Below are 20,042 nucleotides of genomic sequence, written 5' to 3'. Positions count from 1 at the left end.
CTGCAGCCACCTGCTTTTTCCCAAGGACAGTAATTTTAAACAGGAAGAGGAATTCCAGGTGCAGCCTAGGATTGGTCTGGTCTGGCAGAGGGTGGCAGTGTTATTTTTCTTTGGATATTTCAGAAGGAATGGGTTTTGAGGCAGAAAGTTGCCTTCATTTCAAATTGTGTGATCATTAAATAAAAGATTCCTTTTCCTTTCCACTGAACTCTGCCTCCGGAGTTTTGACTGTTTGGCAGTAAGTGGTAGGACCCCTACTGGGTGGTTTGGTAACATGGTCACTTGATTATCGACAAAAAGTTCCATGAATTCAAATATATGCAATTGCATTGAAAAAACGTAAAGACTTTAATCAGTTTTTCACGCACATTTGTTATCAAGAGCTGTACTTGAGCAGTTACAAAGACATCACTTAAAGTTATCAAAATAGATATAAATGTTCAAGTAAGGTATGCAAATTAGCAGCATTTAACTAAAATATATTAGCACATTTCAGTATCAGTTTTATAAGAAAAAAAACCAGCTTCATTTCTCACTCTCTCTCTCACACACACACACACACACACACACACACAAACTTGACTCTCCTCAGAAGCATGATGAAGGCAAGAACATAATATATACAAATACACTAGGCAGAAATGGCCCAAATTGGAATTTTTTTAAAGTTAGGGTGGAATGAACTTTTGTTTACTCAGAATTCTATGAGACTAGTCTTTAGACTTAGGAAGTCATAAACCTTAAGAGAGAAAAAGCTTGAAAAGCTCATTGGTCTCACAGGTACAAAAATACCCCATGTTAATGCTAACTTTATGGAAGGAAAGTAAATGGTCTGGCAAAGGGACAAGTATAGAGCAATGTATAAGCTATAGTATGCATGGTTTGCTTCTCAGAGCAGAGTCATTTTCTTCCTAATGAGGGGTGGAGGGGGTGGAAAATATTCCTAACGGCAACAGCTTTCAAAACCTGCACCAAATGTTAAATTCCAGGCTACCCTCAAGAAAGGTTCAGAGTCAGTGAAAGGCAGACTCAAATGGTCCATTATAAAACTAAAGTACTTTGGAAACGACCTGAAAATATAAAAATTAAACCTTATTACATTAAACAATAACTTAGGCTTATATTTAAAAGTTCAGACCTGTCAATTTTAGAAAGCTTATGATGAGGTATTTATTGATATAGTTTATACTATAATGAAAATCTTAAGAGCTACTCTGCATGCTTTGTGACATAAAGGCACTTGTGTTTAAAAATTCAACCCTTAGCAATTTGGATATGTGTATCTAAGAAACCAGTATTCAGTCTAATTTGGTACACTTGCACAGGCTGATCTGATTAACAGGCAGACCTGCAACCCACATTCCCAAAACACTTATGCATGTAAATCCGCAACTCAAATAAATACTCAGCCGCCTTTTTTCAGCCTGACTCTGAAATGAGTAGTGTCCTTCAGAAATAGAGACCTCAGTGCAGGAAGTTTGGAAATGGAATTTGGAAGACAAACTTTGTCTGCCTCTTGATTTCATGGCTCTGGGCCCTCTGCCAAGTCTCCAAACTCAGGACTGGAAGGGTACTGAAGCTTGTGGCTATCCAGCCCCTTTAAAGGCAGCTTCCTCCTTAGTAATAAATAAGGCTGCAGCTAAGAAGTCAACACTGCCATCCTGCGGCAGTGCTCCTCAGAAGGTGTAACCTAGGGCATTCAGAGACTAACTCACACAGCAGAAATGGCTTTTCTCATATTACTACCATGTTGTTGAAATTACATAGCCACCCTCTCCATGTTGCCACCATCTGGTCCAAAAACCATGATTCAAGGTTTTCTCTTCATTAAAAGAAAACACCTGCATTCATTTTGAGTCTATAGAACCATATAAAAGGGTCCCCACTTCTTCAGGGACACTTCTCAGCCTCAACCCATAGGATCTGGTTTAAAAGAACTACCCCAGCTTCATGAACAGATGAGCTCTGCAGTTAACTTTAAAAGACAAAATAAGTAAGCTCTTAAAAGTCTGTAAGTTCTCTCCTCCATTTTTTGGTATGAAAGCTTAAATGGCTTTCTAAGTCAGTCTTTCACAGTCACTGACTGGCCTGTCCACAGGCAGGGACTTGGTTTTGAACCTGCTTTTCTAAATCGCTGATGCCCTAAGTAGGAGTGGGGTCACGTAAACACGGCCACTGCAGCTGCACATATGGAACCACCCTCAGGAAAGGCCCAAACTCCAGAAAAAAAATATTTTAAAAAATTTCGCTTAAAACCCAGGTGGACTTCGTAGGTTCGGCAGGTCGCTAAGTCAGCTTATAAGCAACACGCAGCAACATCTTCACCATTATTCTAGTCAGTTCCTCACATCCCTCTGGGCTTCTGTTAGTTTCTGGATTAGATAACGCTTGTCACGACTTTCCTAAAAAAAGAAACAGGGTCAAGGGTCCATTCAACGTAGTTGGAACCAAATATCATTACTTCAACTTAATAAGTAACTTATCAGACACGAGGCTGAGGTTATTAAACGCTGGACAGTTGTCATGGCTTCTAGACTGGTCTGTGTCTTTCACTCTTGACCCCTCCACAGACCCTTCTTCACAGAGTGGCCAATGACCTTTTTAAAACGTACATCAGACTTCTACTTCACACCCTCCAAAGGCTTCCCGTCACTCTCAGAATTACGCCCAAACTTCTGAGCACAGCTGTCAGGCTATGCTGGGCCCCTGGCTCAATTCCAGCATCATCTTGCCTCTCCAGCCACATTGCCCTCCCCGCACTGCCCCAAGGAATGCCCAGTTCGTTCCCTCTCTGTGCTCTGCCTGTTATTCTCCTCCCCAAATCTCCCATAATTGGCTCCTTCTCATCATTCGAGTCTCAACTACAATATCAGCCACCTCCTCAAAGAGGCCTTCAGTGGCCACTATCTAACAGTAGCAAATGGCCCACTTGTAGCTCTGCCTTGTTTGTATTATCCTCACATGAGTTACTGCTATCAGAATTTATCTCTTCTCTTTAACTACTCATCAGCCTTGTCTCCCTTTTCACCACTGTGTCCCTGAACCATCCAGGGTGCAGAGAGTGCTTATACTGGGTTGGACAAAAAGGTCATTGAGCTTTTTCCACACAGTGGCTCTAGTAGCACTTGGGTGTCTTTAACTTCATTCAAAATAATTTTGTTAGACTATATTGTGACAGCTGTCATATCAACATGCATTTTAAAAAACTTATCAAAATTGGTGAATTTTTGTGCAGCCATTTCAATACTGAAGATGGAAGGATATATTTTTGATGTATCACAACATTTTTGATGTATTACACTTTACTATTTCAAGAAAGGTAAAAATGCAACTGAAATGCAAAATAAGATTTGTGCAGTGTATGGAGAAGGTGCTGTGACAGACTGAATGTGTCAGAAGTGGTTTGTGAAGTTTCTTGGTACTATTGGTCAAGTAATTCTCTGCCGAGGGGCTGTCTGATACACTGGAAGATGTTTACCAGCACCCCTGGCCTCTACCCACTAGAAGCCAATAACAGAAGATAACCCACATATTCAAAGCATCCAAAACAATAAAATTAATGGTGAAAATGAAAAATATATCTTATTTTATGGAAAAAAGGTAACAGACTTTTTGGCCAACCCAATACATGTTGAAGGAATGAGTAAGTCATTGAATGAATGAAGTTGGAGGAGGCCTGGCCTGAAGGCATAGTTTTGGGGGAGTGGAGGTGGTGGTGGGGGCCACAGCATTCCTGGGCAAAGTGCCATTTCCCATTAGGTTCCCAGACATGACCCTCTGGACCAACATGCTTCCTTACCAGGGCCAGCTGCTCTCGGAGCTGGGCGACCACACGCTTGTGCGCTCCAGCCAGGGCAATGAAGTAGAACATGATGAGGCTGCAACACAAGGTGGAGTGGTCACTAGGGAGTTTGTACCATTTGAAGACCACTAGAATAACAACCCAACAGGTTTTGCCTGTTTTACTCATTAGAAAAAGAAAACCCACACATCTTCCAAGGGCAGAAGAAACAGATAAAGGGGTGAATGATCATTGTGGAGTCTCTCTAGCCTCAGTCTTTTCATCTGTAAAATGGGGATAATACAGTAAAACCCAGTGATGTTGCCTAAGATAACACAATTTTGAATAAAAGCAATTGGCCATTGGCTCCTGTTTTCTGTGCAGCCCTACATCTCAAAAGAAGGTGATTGAAGATATTATCTGGGATGAGTGGGGCAAGTGGAGTGGAGGAAAACAGCCAGCAAGCTCATTGCATGAAGGGGAGGTAGTTCCTGTGCAGCCTCCCCAGACAGGGCTGAGAAAATGAGGGCTGCTATCAACGGTGCTCTTCTGGAAGTCCCCTTGGCCCAGGACAAGAATGGTCCCCAAGGATGTTGAAGCCAGATCAGGTAACCAGCACCAGATGGTACCAGCCAAACCACAGCTGGGGTGAACGAATTGGGATGGAGTAGCTGAATCCCAGGGTCCTCAGAATTCTAGGCTTGTTGGCTGCACAGCTCTCCCAGGTCATTTTATTAATCTCATCAAGGGATCCTGCCTTTAACAAATGAATTTTTTGGCCCACTTCTTGCATTATGGTGGTGTCTTACTGTAATATTGTCTACATCATAGGGCAACTGTGATGATTTCATGAGTTAGCACATGTAAACTACAATCGACTCCAGTTATTTGTGGCAGTTATAGTCTATAAAGTCTCCAGGAGCACTGAATTAGTGAATTTTGAACCAATGTCCTTAGGGGAAATACAGGTTTAGGTTCCTATGAGCAGTCACAACATGTTTGTCAACTGTTGGATAACTTGTGTTATATTTCTTGTTTATTGGGAAAGGTTATCAACACATAACCTTACTTCTGTTTAAGGACACCTTATTTAATATTCATTAACATTGAACTTAACAGCCAATAGCACTGTAACTCATGACTGAATGAAGCTCAACTAATGTGCATATTTTCTCTGTAAAGCACATCGCAGCCTTCTCGCACTTAGGAACGCTAGACAGTATTTCTGCACTATATTTGGGGCCACATCAAACAGTGAAATCACCAACTAAAAGCATTTAAATGCAGGAAACATGGCACTAAGTAGATTGCAAAAAAATGACTCTTGCTTACACGCATGAGGACTGAAACAAGACAGCAGTATACCTACAGCCTTGTTCAACCTCAGCTGGAAAGGTGCATGCTAGGGTCTGAATATTGGTGCCACCCCCTTAAATTCACATGCTGGAACACTAATGCCTTATGTGACAGTGTTAGAAGTCGGGGTCTTTGGGAGATGATTATGTCGTGAGGGTGGAACCTTCATCTTTGGATTAGTGCCCTGATAAAAGGGACTCTAGAGAGCTCCCTGGTCCTGTGAAGACACAGCGAGAAGTTATAAGCTGGAAGAGGGTCATGCAAGCATCTGGCACCCTGACCTTGGACTTCCAGGCTCCAGGACTGTGAGAAATAAATTTCTGTTGTTTAAAAGCCACCTAGTCCATGGCATTTTGGTATAGCAGCCTGAACAGACTAGGACAGTGCATGTCAGGAGACTCAAATTTTTCCATACCCTGTGTGTGTCCACAAATGACCATGATCACTGCTGTGAGTACTGATTTTGAGATCTCAAAAACCTTTTAGTGAGTGGGCACATTGACAGTACAGGAAAAAAAGGAAACTGTGAATAATGAGGATCCACTGTAATTAGAACAATGCCTAGCACATAGCCCTCAGTATACATTTTTTATTAAAATTATTTTAATTCTCAGTATGAATCACTGAGCAGCAAAGACCCGCATCACCCTTGCATGTAGCACCTGTCACTTACTGAGCCTTTAAGGATCAGGTCCTCTGCTAAGCACTTTACGTGTATTACCACAGGTCCTGCTTCTCACAGCCTTGTCAGGTATGTGCCATCCTTATCCCCATTTTCCAGGTGAGGACATGGAGGCTCCAAAAGGATATATATGCAATGACCCAAGGCCACACAGCTTATAAGTGGTAGAGCCAAGGCTCAAGTTGATGCTCTTTTCTCTGCTCAACAATCAGTTTCTTTTTCTTTCTTTTTTTTTAACCCTTGCCCAAGGATATATTGATTTTTTTCTAAGAGAGGGAGGAAGGTTAAGAGAGAGAGAAACATCAACTGGTTACCTCCCACATACGCCCTGACCAAGGATTGAACCTGCAACCTAGGTATGTGCCCTGACTGGGAATTGAACCTGCACTCTTTTGGTGGATGGGATGACACCCCAACTAACTGAGCCACCTGGCCAGGGCAGTCAGTTTCCTTTTCAAAAAGCAAGTGATTTTGTGAATAATTAGTAATAATAATAGGCAACATTTATTAGGTTTTTATAAGTCAAGCACAGGCTAAGTGCCTTATATGTGGGATCTTACTGAACCGGCTCAATGATGCTCTAAAAGAATTACAGCTATGATGCCCATTTTAGAGATGAGAAAGCAAGGCTCAGAGAGGCTCAGTAGTAACATCTAAAGTGACAAGTGTAGCAGGTGAGCTCCCATTTCCCAGTGGAGGGAAGCCCACGTGCTGCGGTGGGAACTACTCAGGGGTCCAGGTGGTTCTCACTCACCAGATGATCATGAAGAAAGGTACTGCAAAGGCCTCTGACGTGATGCTGTGCACCAGGGACTGCAGTGAGCCGGGGAAGGTGCTCACCTTCTTGGGAACCACCTCCCAGCTGGTGTTGAAGTTGGTGAAGGGCCCACAAGCTTTCGAGGAAGTGATGCTGCCAGGACACACAGAACGAGGAGCTCAGGTGAGATGTGCTCCAAGGCTGAGAGTTCCTGCTCTCACGCCCACAGGCTTCGTTAACAGTAACCAGTGAGAAACTGCTTGACCTTATGGCCTTCCAGAATATTCCAGTCATAAATACTTACCCTGAAATGTCATCAAATCTCTAGACCTGACTTCCAATTTACAGGAATTTCAGACTGAACAAAGTTAAATGAAACCATGAGAAAATAATCAGACAAATGCAGAATGTGGGGATTTTATTCTCCAGTCTCTTATTTAGAAATGAGGAAACTGGCCTGGACTCTTCAAAAACATCAAAGATTAAAAAAGACTAAAAACACATAACCAAGAGCAGTGGGTAAAACTTGAAAGATCTTCATTTTAAAATAAAGCTATGAAAGATTATTTGGGGACAATTGGAGAAATTTGAAAATGGCAAGAATACGATGTTAGTATTTTCTTAGGCAGGACGATGTTACTGTGTCCTTATCTTTAGGAGCTGCGTGCTCAAACATGTAGGGATGAACGTCAGGATGCCTACAACTTAATTTCAAATGGTCAATCAAATGAACCAAAGTGGGACATCCAGTTGAAGGGTATATGAGTTTTCATTGTGGCTATTTCTTCAACTCTTCCATAGATTTAAAATTTTTCAAAGTACAAAGTAGGGAAAAAATTAAATTATGATGGAAAAAATTAAGCCCTGCAAAGAACTGCCTACATCCACATTACAAAGTTCTATGTAGGTTTTCCATTGCAATCCTATTTTTACAGATAAAAATAAATTCCTGAGAACAACCTAAGTGTTGTTTGAGGAAATGGATGAACAACTTATGATCCCTTCATACAATGAAATGCTGAAGAGCCACTGAGGCAGAGGCATAGAAATGGCTCTTGTAAAAGACAGAAAACTGTACTTGAACAACAATAAAAATAAAATTTAAAAAAAGAAAAAGAAAAGAAATGGCTGTCTCTCAGAGAGAAACTAAGTACATAGTTGGGAAACAGGACTGGAAGATGAACTTCCACCGTATACTCTTTTATACTTTATGGATTTTGTGCCATGTGAATATATTATATTTAAAAAATCAAAACTAAAAGATATTTTAAAAGAACAAGAGTTCTACATGCATTGGCATGGATAATGGCACAATATAAAATAAAGGGGTAAAAATAAGCTACCAGACAGGATTATAGCATTATTGCATATGTATTTTTTAAAAAAAAATACATTGTTCATAATGAATTTCTAGAAGTATTCATAAAATGTTAACAGTGGTTACCTTTGCAGAATGAGACTAAGAGGTGAAGATAAAGAGTAATTTTTTTCCCTTTAGTTCACACTCTTTTGTATGATTTGAATTTTTATATATATCACTAAAAAACAATAAAAATATATATTCAAGTTAACTTAAAAATGTGAGAAACAGATTCAAAACTTAAGGATTTTAATTTAAAGATGAAGGAAAGAAATCCCATGGCAGTGGAAGCCATCAGACTACAGTCCATGGGCCCAATCTGGCCCGTCACCTGTTTTGTTATAAATATAGTTTAATTGGGACACAGTCATGTTCACTAGTTTATATATTGTCTATGGCTGCTTATAGACACCAAGTGGCCCCCAAAGCCTAAATTATTTCCCTTTTGCCCCCTACAGAAAAGGTTTGCTGGCCTCTGGTATAAATGATAACACACTTAGGGCGTGAGATCACTGGGACTTGAAACCTCAACTTCTGATCCTTAGCCCTGAGCCCTGAGCATTCTGCTTTTTCCAAATTCCACACCAGACTCTACATTTCTTTGTCATATGTTAAATGTCTTTATACCCCTAGCATCTAGCACACTTCTTGGCTCATAGAAGGTGTTAAATAAATAAATGTTCCCTAAGTACAAACCCTCAACCAAAGTGTCAGGAACGTGGGTGACTTGCTGCTTTTTTCTGCTTTTCCCTATACTCCCAAGTGTTCTACAATGACCATGTATTATTTTCATAATCAGAAACACTCTAAAAGGGGACTAGAAGAGAAGTCTCAGGAAAAGGGAACTGGATAGGACAGACCCAACTGGCGCTCCAAAAAATAATGGCACCCAGCGAGCCCAAGTTCTGAAAGCGGACCAAGACCTTCTAGCAACCAGAGGGAGCTTCCAAAACAAGGGTGGGCCTGGCTAAGCCAGAAGCAACTTACTGACCAGACCACTGCGGGTGGTGCACTGCGAGGAGAGCCCATAGAAAGTGCACGGGGCCTTTTAACAGAGAAGAGGACCATGTCAAGAAGCAGGGAAATGTTTTAGCAAACAAAGTGTTACTTACTGTGCCATGCTGATTGTCAGTGGTATTATCGCCAAACACAGGCCAATTAACAACACCAGCAGGAAGAAGAAATTGGAATTGGATGCTCTGAACTGCCTCGGGGAGGGTCTGCAGGTATAAAGAAGACTGATCTAAGGGGAGAGAAAGAAAGGAAAAGTCAGGAGTTCAGCTTCTGTGAGGATTAATGGACCTAGCACGTTGAAGCATTATAGTGGCAATGTGAATTGGTCTAACCTTTCTAGAGGGCAGTTGCAATATAAATCAAGAGGAAAGATATAAAATCCAGACCTGTGCCAACACTGGGCCAAAATACATGTGTGTGGATGTTTACTGCTACGGGTGTTGATAACAGGGAATAACTGAACTGGAAGCAACAAAAATAGCTACAGGGGAGCAGTCCTTAAAGGTTAAATCACACCCACACAACAGAATACCACGTGGCCCCTCGAAAAGACGGGAAAGCCAGCTTTACATCTTAGGTGGTGCTGTGAAATGAAAAGGGTGATTTCGGCACCCTGTCCTTTATGATCTAAGTTTTTTTTAAAGAGTATTCTTTAGAGGACATACAGGTGGCCCAGAGACATATGAAAAAAATGCTTGGCACCATGAATGATCAGAGAGATACAAATTAAAACCACCATGAGACAGCACCTCACAGCTACTAGAATGGCCGTTATTAATAAATCATCAAACATCGAGTGCTGGTGAGGGTGTGGAGAAAAGGGAACCCTACTGCACTGTTGGTGGGAATGCAGACTGGTGCAGCCACTGTGGAAAATGGTATGGAATTTCCTTGAAAAACTAAAAATGGCACTGCCTTTTGACCCAATGATTCCACCTCTGGGAATATATCCTAAGAATCCCAAAACACCAATCCAAAAGAATATATGCATCCCTACGTTCATAGCAGTGCTATTTACAAAAGCCAAGTTCTGGAAATAGCCTAAGTGCCCATTGGTAGATGTGTGGATTAAAAAACTGTGGTACGTTTACACAGTGGAACATTATGCCCCAGTAAAAAAGGGAAATTGTACCTTTTGGGACAGCATGGCTAGAACTGGAGACTATTATGCTAAATGGAATTAGCCAGCCAGAAAAAGACAAATACCACCTGATCTCACTGATAGGTGGAATCTAATAAACGAAATAGAAACAGAGGCATAGATGCATGACTGACAGCTGTCAGAGGGGAGGAGTGAGGGGGGAACTGGATGAAAGAAGGTGAAGAGATTAGCCAAAGAACATATATGAGTGACCCGAGGACACGGACAACAGTGTGGGCATTGCCTGGGGGTGGAGCTAGGTAGAGGCTGGTAAAGGGGTGGGGAGAAGTGAGGACAACTATAATAGCATAAACAATAAAATATAATTTAAAAAAAGTATTTGCTATAGGGGGTTAAATATGTTAAATGGATCTATAATCATCTATAAAAGTTAAGAGATACTTTACTTGAAGTTTTATAAGCATATATTTTTCCTATATTTAAGAATAAATATTTCCATTGTGGGGAAAAAGACTTTAAGAAAATATCAAGTTGGGAGGGGAAAAGAGGTATAGTAGCAGGTATAATATTTCCCCTTAGCATTTAAAAATGCTCTGTTGCTGGGAGTAGACATCAAGCTCTTCTGAATTCAGCAGTAGCCAGAACATCTTGTGAGCAGAGGGCACTGAGGTCCAAGGACACCCGGTGTCCCATCTGGGGGCGGCCAGTCAGTCAGGCCTGGAGTGAGAGTCAGAACTTAACCCAGTGCCCACTATTCCCAGGCTGTCTTTACTAGGCTACACACTGGGAAGACACTGGCCAACCAATATTTTCTGGAAAGAAAAAAGTTCCTATAGGCTTTTTCTTCTCCATTTCTCCTTTGGTGACTTTAGGCAATGAAAGCATTCTTCAGATGCCAAAACATTCAGATGGAAAGTTTGGTCCAATGCAAGGCCCTACTTATCAGGTTAAGTGGCTCTTGAGAAGATAAACCTGGATTCAAATCCCAGGAGTCACTTATCAGCTGTGTGACCTTGGCCCAGTTACTTAACCTTTCTGAACTTCAGCTTCCTAGGCATTCAGCAGAGTGGGGGCACATGGTATTATTACCACTTGCTATTACTATTGTCATTATTATGAATACTATTATCATGTTCATTTCTGAATCCTCAGGTCTTGGCATAAGAGGTAATCGATAAATGTTTGGCTTGTTAGCAGAAGGTACCTCTGGAAGAGGGGATGAGAGTTACTGTATACATATCTGTATTGTTTAAGTGTTTAATATTAAGCATACATTGTCTCTATAATAAAGAAAAAAAGTTTTGTTCATAAGCCCAGATATGTTAGTGACCTGCAGGGCCGCTTCACCCCCTGGGCACTTGGTCCAAGCACGATGCCTGGGGCCTGTGAGCTGTTCAAGGACCTACACAAATAATTGAAGCCTGAAAATAAATTCACTGGCTCCAAAATCCAAACAGAAAATCACAAAATTTAAATTAATAAACACTTGTTAAACATTACCAAAATGTACCACTGTCTACTGATCGATTAATTGCAATTCATCTCTTTGACAGTTACATAGAAAAATGATATTTAAATCATAGGAGCAAAACAATGCTTAACAAAACTCTCAAAATTATAAAAACATGAACATCTTTTTTCTAGAATAAAAATACAGATCAAATAAGGGGTATAATTTTGATACATCTGACAGAATGTGGGTGAGCTCCAAACATGCATGCAGAATACCATACAAGGTCAAGAGCAGTGCAGGGCACCAGCCCACCCTCCCCACCTCTCCTTACCTCTTTCACATAAAAGATGATGATGAATTTCAGGGTTGCAATGGCAGGGAGAAGAGGGGAGAAAAAGGCTCCGATCCAGCAAATGGTTTGCCCATAAACGATTCCCAGAACGTTATCAGGAATGGCAAATTCCTGCTGTCCCCAGCACTGTATCAGCTTCCAGGAGGAACAGTAGGTCACCAGGAGCCTGGAAACAAAGGGGGCAATTTCTCACTTGGACCACTGGTGTCGGCCAAGGTCACAGAACCATGTCCACAAAAGCTGGGGCTGTTTCCACACAGGTCTCTCATGGAAACGGGTTAGTCACAAGTCTAGAAGATTCAAAAGACAGTGAATTGTGGAACCTTGAAGAGTAGGATGTGAGTCTCAGATCTACAACTGACCAGCCAAATAAATTTAGACGAGGTTTATTTTTCTCATCTGGAGTATGGGGAGATTAAAAGTCAATTTAGTCCACAGGGTTGAGGTGACAATAAACAACATCTGTGCTCTGGCTTGCCACTCAGCCCACAAAGTCATGTGCACCCACACGCAAAATGGTTTAGGAGGACCCTGTCACCCAGCAGGCTGGAATCCTACAAGCTTCCTACAGACGGCCTAGGACCAAGGGCCTGCGACAAACACACAGCAATTCTTCACTACAGCATCTCCATGTATTAGCAAAAGTACTGGAAACAACCTGAATGCTCACAAGTAGGGGCCGGATTGACAAAGTATAAGCCACGGACACAGTGGAATATTACACGGTCCTTAAAATAAATGAGGAAAACCCACGTGTCCTCCCATCGAAAGTGCATGGTATTTTGTTTGTATGGGACAAAAAGCAAGCGGCGGACCAATACAGATGTACCATGATCCCATTTAAGGGGGAGAATGAACACTTCTAGTAAGACTGTATCTATTTATAGATGTATTTATGCAAATGAGTCTTTTTATTTTTAAGGACTGGGGGATCTTCCCCGAAGTACTAACCGTGGCCATGTCTGAGGACGGGGCTGGGACTGGGGAGTGGAAGGGAAAGGTAACAAACAAGAACTCCCACTATTTGCCATACTTCTGTATTTACTTAAATTTTAAATATTTTAAAATGTTCAATAAGCACGTGTTCATGTTATATTTGTATAAGTTTTTTAAAGAAAGTTTCTTTTTTAATGTTTATCTTTAAGGGCATACTAGACCTCTGACATGATTACAGAATTTGTACATCTGGGCAAAAAAGTCCTTAAGTAAACAGTGTTTTCCCTTCAGGCTTGAGGAGATGCTGAGAATAATAAAAAATATGACAGCATAGTAATGATAAAGGTGACAGTTAACATTTTGCTGAGTTTTGAAGCATGGCGTGTTCCTAGTACTTTTATTTGCATTTTCTCATTTAATCCTCACAATGGTGCTCTGAGGTGGGTACTGCTATGTCCCCATTTCACAGGGGGGAAAATAAGCACAGACCTTAAAATACCGGTCCAAGGTCACATGACTAGCAAGTGGTAGTGCTGGGGTTTGAACCCAAATCAAGAAATGTGGTATCCACTGAGGCCCTTGCTGATGGCAGGAAGCCATCTCCATAGAAACCTCAGGGAAAGCAGTGCCATTTCCACTCCTCATGCTGTCTTTTGGGGCCGGCTAATGGACTGTGGGGTTGATGGCCTGGAGCTGTTTGAAGGTCACTGGACGGCTGTCAGTGGTTTCCAGGGACTGTGGAATCATCCAGCGCTTTATGGAGAGCAGCTGTGAGGGGGTCCCCCAGCTGGGGCAGGGGTGGAATGTGTAGGGGAGATAAGAGGGATTAACCCTCACACTTACTTTCTAGGAAAATCCACAAAAAGTGTCACAGCCAAGATAATGATGAGGTCAAATATCATCAGCTTGTACATTTCCTGCCCAACTTGGGTCTCCCAGCACTGAAACCAAAGACAGGGAGAGATAATGAGGCCCGACTCAGGGAAGAGAAAGCCAGGTTCTCAGACCCCTCCCAATGTCCGTCCAGTCTCCAGATCCTGCTGCCTCTGGAGGCCGTCAGCTGATGACCCTCTGAGCTCCAGCACCAACTTTGGTTTTCAAGCACTGAGAAGTGTCTGGCGTGCCAGACTCTGGCACACAGTAGCAGACCAGCTGCGACTCAGACTCATGGCTTCAAGGCTGTTCTCTCCACCTGGGACCTGTTACTCCAAAATGACCCACTCAGCCGGATGCTCCCATTTCCCCAGCCTCACCGGGTAGAGGTTCTGGTTGTAGCCACAGAGCTCGCATGAGTAGTTGTCACAGGATGTAATCTTGGAACCCAGGGTGAACACCAGCACACAGATGGTGGCCAGCCGCATGAAGACACACCTGCAGGACGAGAGGGAGGAGAGAGGAAGAGGAGAGGAGGCTCTGTGGCAGGCTGGGCCCTCGGAACAAAGGCTGGGGAGCGGGGAACTGCCTTTCATAAAAGCAAACTCACGAATGGGTAGAGTTTCTGTTTGGGAGGACAACCACGTTTTGGAAAAGCGTGGTGGTGATGGTGGCTCAACACTGGGAATGTACATAATGCCAGTGAGTCACACAGTTAAAAATAGCAAATTTTATGCCTATATATCACCACAGTTTTTTAAATGGCAGAAAAAAAGGATAAGAAAGCTGGGAACTCCAGAATCTATGGTATTACAGCCACTTCACAGAACATGACGCATTTCTGAAAGGGCTCATTGAATCTTAGAAGCATCAGCTTTGAGAGATGCCTGATATATTGAGAAGTGAATAAAACACATCGCAGAGTCTCGTGTAGACATGAATCTATTTTTAAAAGAAAATGTGTGGATGTTGGCGTGAGCCACATTAACTGTGCAGAGGAGGGCTGTCTGAGGAAGCTGGATGTAAGAGAGGAGGGGAGAGAGCGCTACTTTTTTAAAAAAGGTGCTTTCCTATTATTTGGATTGTAATGAAAACATTAAAAAGTGAACAGTAGAAAAGAGCAGAAGTCCACACTGCTGATCAGCTTACTCTTCTCTTCTTTCACTCAGTGTGCCGCCTGACACCGTGTGCCGCCTGACCCCGTGTGCCGCCTGACACCGTGTGCCGCCTGACACCGTGTGCCACCTGACACTGTGTGCCCGTGGTGGGAGGCGGACCCACCACCGCCGAGGAGGCTTCTATAGCTAAAAACTGTAACAAGCATAACATAACATAAAAGTTTGAATACACGGTAGTTTATCACAGCTATGGGTATAGTAAAACAAAATCACACCATGAAAAAACAATGAACTAAAACAGACTAGGGGACAAATGCCCCAGTTTCTCCCACAAATCAAGGGCATAACACAAGGGGAAGGAGAATTGTTTAAAGAGTAAAAGGGGCACACAATTCTACAGCACGTCATCTGTACTTGGTGTCGGGTGTTCACCACCCCAAGTCCAGCCCCCCCACCCCCATTTTGCCCTCTCCTGCCTCCCTCCAGCCCTTTCCCCCCCGGTGGGCACCCGGCTGTTGCTGTGTCCCGGTCCCAGCAAACCAATCATACACAGCCATCTCCAGGTCCATCAGGGAAAACATCTTAATTGTAGTAGGGGTCACGATGGTTATATTTTAAAAACCATCCTCGTCACTTAGAAATATGCTACTGGTGGAATGACATGTTGCCTGAGATTAGCTTAAATCAACCAGCAACAGAGCGGAGATAGATAGACAAAACAAGACGAACAAAATGTTGGTGATGGGAACTCAGTGATGGGCACAGGGGGTTCATCATACTATTTATTCTATCTGAAAATTTCCAAAGTAAAAATATTTTTTAAAAGACTTAAATGTAATCTGAGGCACTTGCGAACCAACCAACAATGATCATTTCACTCAGCCCCCACCCAGTTTTCTTCAACCCATTTGTGTTAACTTCCTACATCCTGCTTTAGACCTGTCATTTTAAAAAATTAAACTATTTATTTAAAACGAGAAGAGATATTACAACAATTTATAAAAGTCAGTTGTAGTGCACAATGTGGCCACATTTTCTCAGCACTTACTATTCCAACCAATGCCTCAGGTTCCTCCTGCAAGGCACTGTCACTCTCCACCCAAGGTCCACGCGTGGGGTTAGGGGGGTGGAAGTGTGAGGAGTTAATGCCTCTGGGAGCCAGCCACCCTTAGGTGGCAGAGGCAAAATACCTGGCTTGTTGAGGAAGGGAGAAGGTATTTACTGCACAAACTCCCAGAGTTACGCAGTAGGACTGAGCCCCGGTTGTCAGCAGAAGCAGCTGGCCCCATAACACACCCTATCAGCTGCCTCTCCTCTCTTTCACCTCTTCACCCCCTCTTGTCATTCGTAACATCTTCAGAGCAACTCCTCCTCCTAAGGCCCCACCCTTCACCCTCAGATGTCGATGTGCTAATACAGGAACCAAAAATATAACAATAATGAGTAGACTCTTAAATCAAAGAGATTACACTGCATGTGCTAACTCTGATTCATTCATGGGGGCTGTCTGAACGTTGAAGAGGATTCTTGGCTTAGCAGGAAAATGTGTCACAGTTGATTAGCAATGTCTACCATGGGCAAGAGAGTGTACAAGTGGTGATCTGCTTGGCATGTCTAGACATTACCTAAGGATTGTCAGCCGGATCTCAAAGCCTGGGGAATAATCCTCATAGTGGATGATCTTGGCAAAGATCACTGGAGTGATAAAGTTGGCCAGAGTGATCACAATAGAAGGCAGGTACAATATCAAGAGGTTCTCTCCAAAAACCATCTTGTCAATTTCCTATGAAGATAACAAAACTGCTCAGAAGTGTAACATGGAAAATTGCATCACAAATAAGTTGATCTTAAAAGAACTCAACTATACATATTAGGCTGTATACTTTCAAAATTACACAGTGTCATATGTCAACTATATCTCAATAAACTGGAAAAACTCTCAACTGTACATGTTTAATAGCAAACAAACAAAACAAAACACACATGCTACTTCCAAGGACCTTAAACATAAGCTACCTCTTTCTGTGGGCATTCGAATGGAGGAAACATGATCTAGCACCATGCTAGAAGAAAAATGAGCTCTACTGGATTCACTTAGGTGAGGTGTAAAAAATAATCCATGTTTCTGTATCTTTGGGCAACATATTTTTTAAGGCTGTAATAGTGACTTAGAATAGCCATTCTCTCCTTCTTTAGTAACAGACACACACATGGCTCTCCAGGATGAAACCAAGTTTCCCAGCGTCCTTTGTAACTAGGTACAGCCATCTGACTAAATTCTGGCCAAGAGGATGTCAGTGGAACTTTTAAATGCAACCTCCAGGTCGTGACCTTGAAGGAAGGGGGTGTGCTCTCCTCCTCTCCCTCCCATTGGCTATGCGGTAAGCTTTCACGTCTCATAGAGAAGAGGGCCACACCTAAGGATGGCAGAGCCTCAGGACAGAAGGAATCTGGGCCTCTGGTGACTGATTTCATGAAGCAGAGCCACTAGACCAACTTGAGTTTTTAAAGCCACTGTTACTCTAGGTAAACGGAGGCCCCTAACAGTAAGTAGAGGAGTTGGGGATTAAATCAGGCAGTCCAGCTGGATTTAAACATTGTGAATTCCAGGGAGAGTAGGTACCCCAAACATTCTATCTTGGATGCTTTTCATTTCTATTAAAAGTGGAAATTGGTTGCCTTTGATTTCTGGTCCTCTGTCACGTTAGCCACATTTATATCCCCACGTGTAAAACAGAAATGATGATGGTATCTGCCTCAGAGCTTTGCAAGGCTATTTAGCATAATGTCCAACCAGAGTAAAAGTGCAATTGACTTTGGGGGAGTCCTTACTTTTTTCATGTGTTCTTGCGAGAATATAGTTGCTCTATAGATTGCATAAAAGCATGCCGCTAAAACAGCCAGAACAATACAGTTCAAAAACAGTCTCAGAGAGTAAATCCGTATTGTTTCTTCAGAGGTCCTTTCCGCTATTTTCTGTCGTATTCTTTCTTCTTCCAGATCTGCCTGAGGAGCAAAGAAATTCATTTCTGAACAGAGGGCTGAAGGGAAGTCCAACTGATTTTCATGCCTACTAAAGGCCAAAGTCAAGGGAGAATATCCTATTTAAGACTGCAATTAGACTTTGCAATAAATGTGAAAACAGAACAATTAACCTATTCTTGACATAACTGTATTTTTGCCATGTACAATGTGCACTTTTTTGCCAAAATTTTTGAGGGAAAAATAAGGATGCACATTATATTTGGGTATTACAAATTCTGTATCTATGTAACTGTTTTTAATTCTCTTATTTATGCTTATACATTAAAAGTATAACTCTAGAATGATATCTGTATGCAAAATAATACCCTGGAATACAATAATCAGTTTTGTTTCTAAATATAAATAAATAATTGTATTAAAAAATTAAAATGCAAGTTTCCTCCCTCTGAAAGTTTTGGCCAAAAACATAGGTGCACATTATACATGTATGTTACATACATGTAACATTCCATATGTTATTTCTTGAAACAGTATATAAGGTGGGTGTTTTTTGCTTTTTAACTCAACCTTTCTCTGCTTGTAATAGGAGGATTCATTCTGCTTGTATTTAGTGTAAAAATAATAGATTTGATTTGATTTCTCCCATCTTATTTTATTACTCATTGATAAAATTGTCTCCTCCTCCTTTTGGGGGGAGTAGGATTGATCACAATGCTATTTATTCCTCCTTCTCTCCTTATTAATGTATAAATTTTCTTCTACTTTTTATATTCATGCCACACCACTTTATCATCATAGCTTCCCACCCTTAGTCCTGTTTCTCCAGGCGTAAGCTGTGTTTATGAGGGCTTCTCATGAAGAGAAAAGATAAAGGTGGCAAGGAGAGAGGGGTTGACACTACCTCCCCCCACTGGCTGTTGTGTCCCCACCCCCCTTCCTAGCCCCAGTTCACCAGCTCCAAGCTTGGGCCCAAGGCGATCAAAGAACAGCCCAAGAAAGCTGTTCTCTGAGAAAAGCTCTTGAAAACTACAGAGAGGAAACTTGCTAAGCACCGGATGCAGCCTGGCCCCCCACCCCTCGCTTCTCTGCAAGCTGCAACCTGGCCTCCCAAGGCACAGGCTTGCTGGCAAGGAAGCCACCAAGAGAAAACCCAGCAGCACTCACTCGGAGCTCATACCGCAGGCTGCTGTGCTTCAGGTTCGCCATGCTGCTGTTGGTGATGCAGAAGTCCCAGCCGGCAAAGATCTTGTTGCAGTAACTCTGGAAGTGCTCCTCACTTCGGATCAGGTTGATTTTGAACCCTTCCACTGACCTGACCCCCCAAAATAATTATGCTTCTTGTAAGAACAGCAACAAAATAGAGGCCCACTGGCTTTGTCTAGAATAAAAGTTACTCATGGCTGCATTTCCCACCCATTTTGACATGGTCAAGTTTTGGACCATCCTAAATATATGTGGCAGCTGATCAGGCATCTCACCGGTGAAAATTATTCCCTTTCATCCATCTAATGGCTCTTCTCACAGCTAGCATAAAGCCCAAACTCTTGAACAAAGCCTAGAGGTTCTACATGATCTTGCTTCCCATATACCCACCCTGCCGATACTACACTGGCCTTTTTTCCTTTTCATAGACACACAAACCTCTGCTTCTGCCTCAAGGCCTTTGTACTTGCAGTTCCTGTTGCCCTCCTTCTGCGACAGTTCCTCCCCTGCCTCTTCCATGCCGGCCTCATTCCCATCTTTCAGGTTTCAACTCGAATAGCCCCTCGGTGGGTTCCCCACCACCCCCTCTAAAGTTGTAACCCCCACTTCAAGCTAGTCTTTCATTTCCTTCACAGCAGTGAACCTAAACTGCAATTGTTTTACTCATCTGTTTACTGCTCATTATCCCTGATCCCGACTAAAATTTACATTCCTCAAGGGCAGAAACACTAGCGGCCTTGCCACCTTTCTGTCCAGAATCTCTGGACCATAATATGGCCACTACCCAACTGATGGATAAATGAATCGAGGTAAGTGACTTTAAATAGTAAATTATCCTCATTAGTGAGCACCTTTCAGCTGCAACTCTTGCACACTTCATAATTGTTACTCAAATGCTTTTATGAAAAACATCCTGGTACTTGATGATACATATACATCAAATGCCACACACTGTAGATGAAACAGGGTGTCTTTAGGATTTGCCAGTGAGTTGTGAAGACAATGAAAAGTGGAAGGAATTACAGAGATCAGTCACTCTGCCAAAAGTTCACAGCAAAGAATTTATGTCA

General features: G+C 42.3%; 1 protein-coding gene across 1 annotated transcript in view; it reads right to left on the bottom strand.

Moving 5' to 3' along the window:
- Positions 1-369: 369 nt before the first annotated feature.
- The window catches only part of TMC7 (transmembrane channel like 7), a 57,199-nt gene continuing 37,526 nt past the window's right edge, over positions 370-20,042 (bottom strand). Inside the window, exons 7-16 of the mRNA XM_037153143.2 lie at positions 18,934-19,081; positions 17,617-17,790; positions 16,410-16,567; positions 14,047-14,164; positions 13,637-13,734; positions 11,837-12,023; positions 9,049-9,179; positions 6,574-6,729; positions 3,800-3,878; positions 370-2,402 (exon numbers count right to left, since the gene is read on the bottom strand). Coding sequence (XP_037009038.2) covers positions 2,337-2,402; positions 3,800-3,878; positions 6,574-6,729; positions 9,049-9,179; positions 11,837-12,023; positions 13,637-13,734; positions 14,047-14,164; positions 16,410-16,567; positions 17,617-17,790; positions 18,934-19,081 — 1,315 coding nt within the window. The 3' untranslated portion in view covers positions 370-2,336. The remainder of the gene's footprint in view (positions 2,403-3,799; positions 3,879-6,573; positions 6,730-9,048; positions 9,180-11,836; positions 12,024-13,636; positions 13,735-14,046; positions 14,165-16,409; positions 16,568-17,616; positions 17,791-18,933; positions 19,082-20,042) is intronic.

Source organism: Artibeus jamaicensis, unplaced genomic scaffold, assembly GCF_021234435.1.
Source record: "Artibeus jamaicensis isolate MK-2021 breed Jamaican fruit bat unplaced genomic scaffold, CSHL_Jam_final contig_729, whole genome shotgun sequence".
NCBI classification, from domain to species: domain Eukaryota; kingdom Metazoa; phylum Chordata; class Mammalia; order Chiroptera; family Phyllostomidae; genus Artibeus; species Artibeus jamaicensis.
The sequence above is the reverse complement of the archived record's forward strand: the minus strand, read 5'-3'. Positions and strand labels throughout refer to the sequence as shown.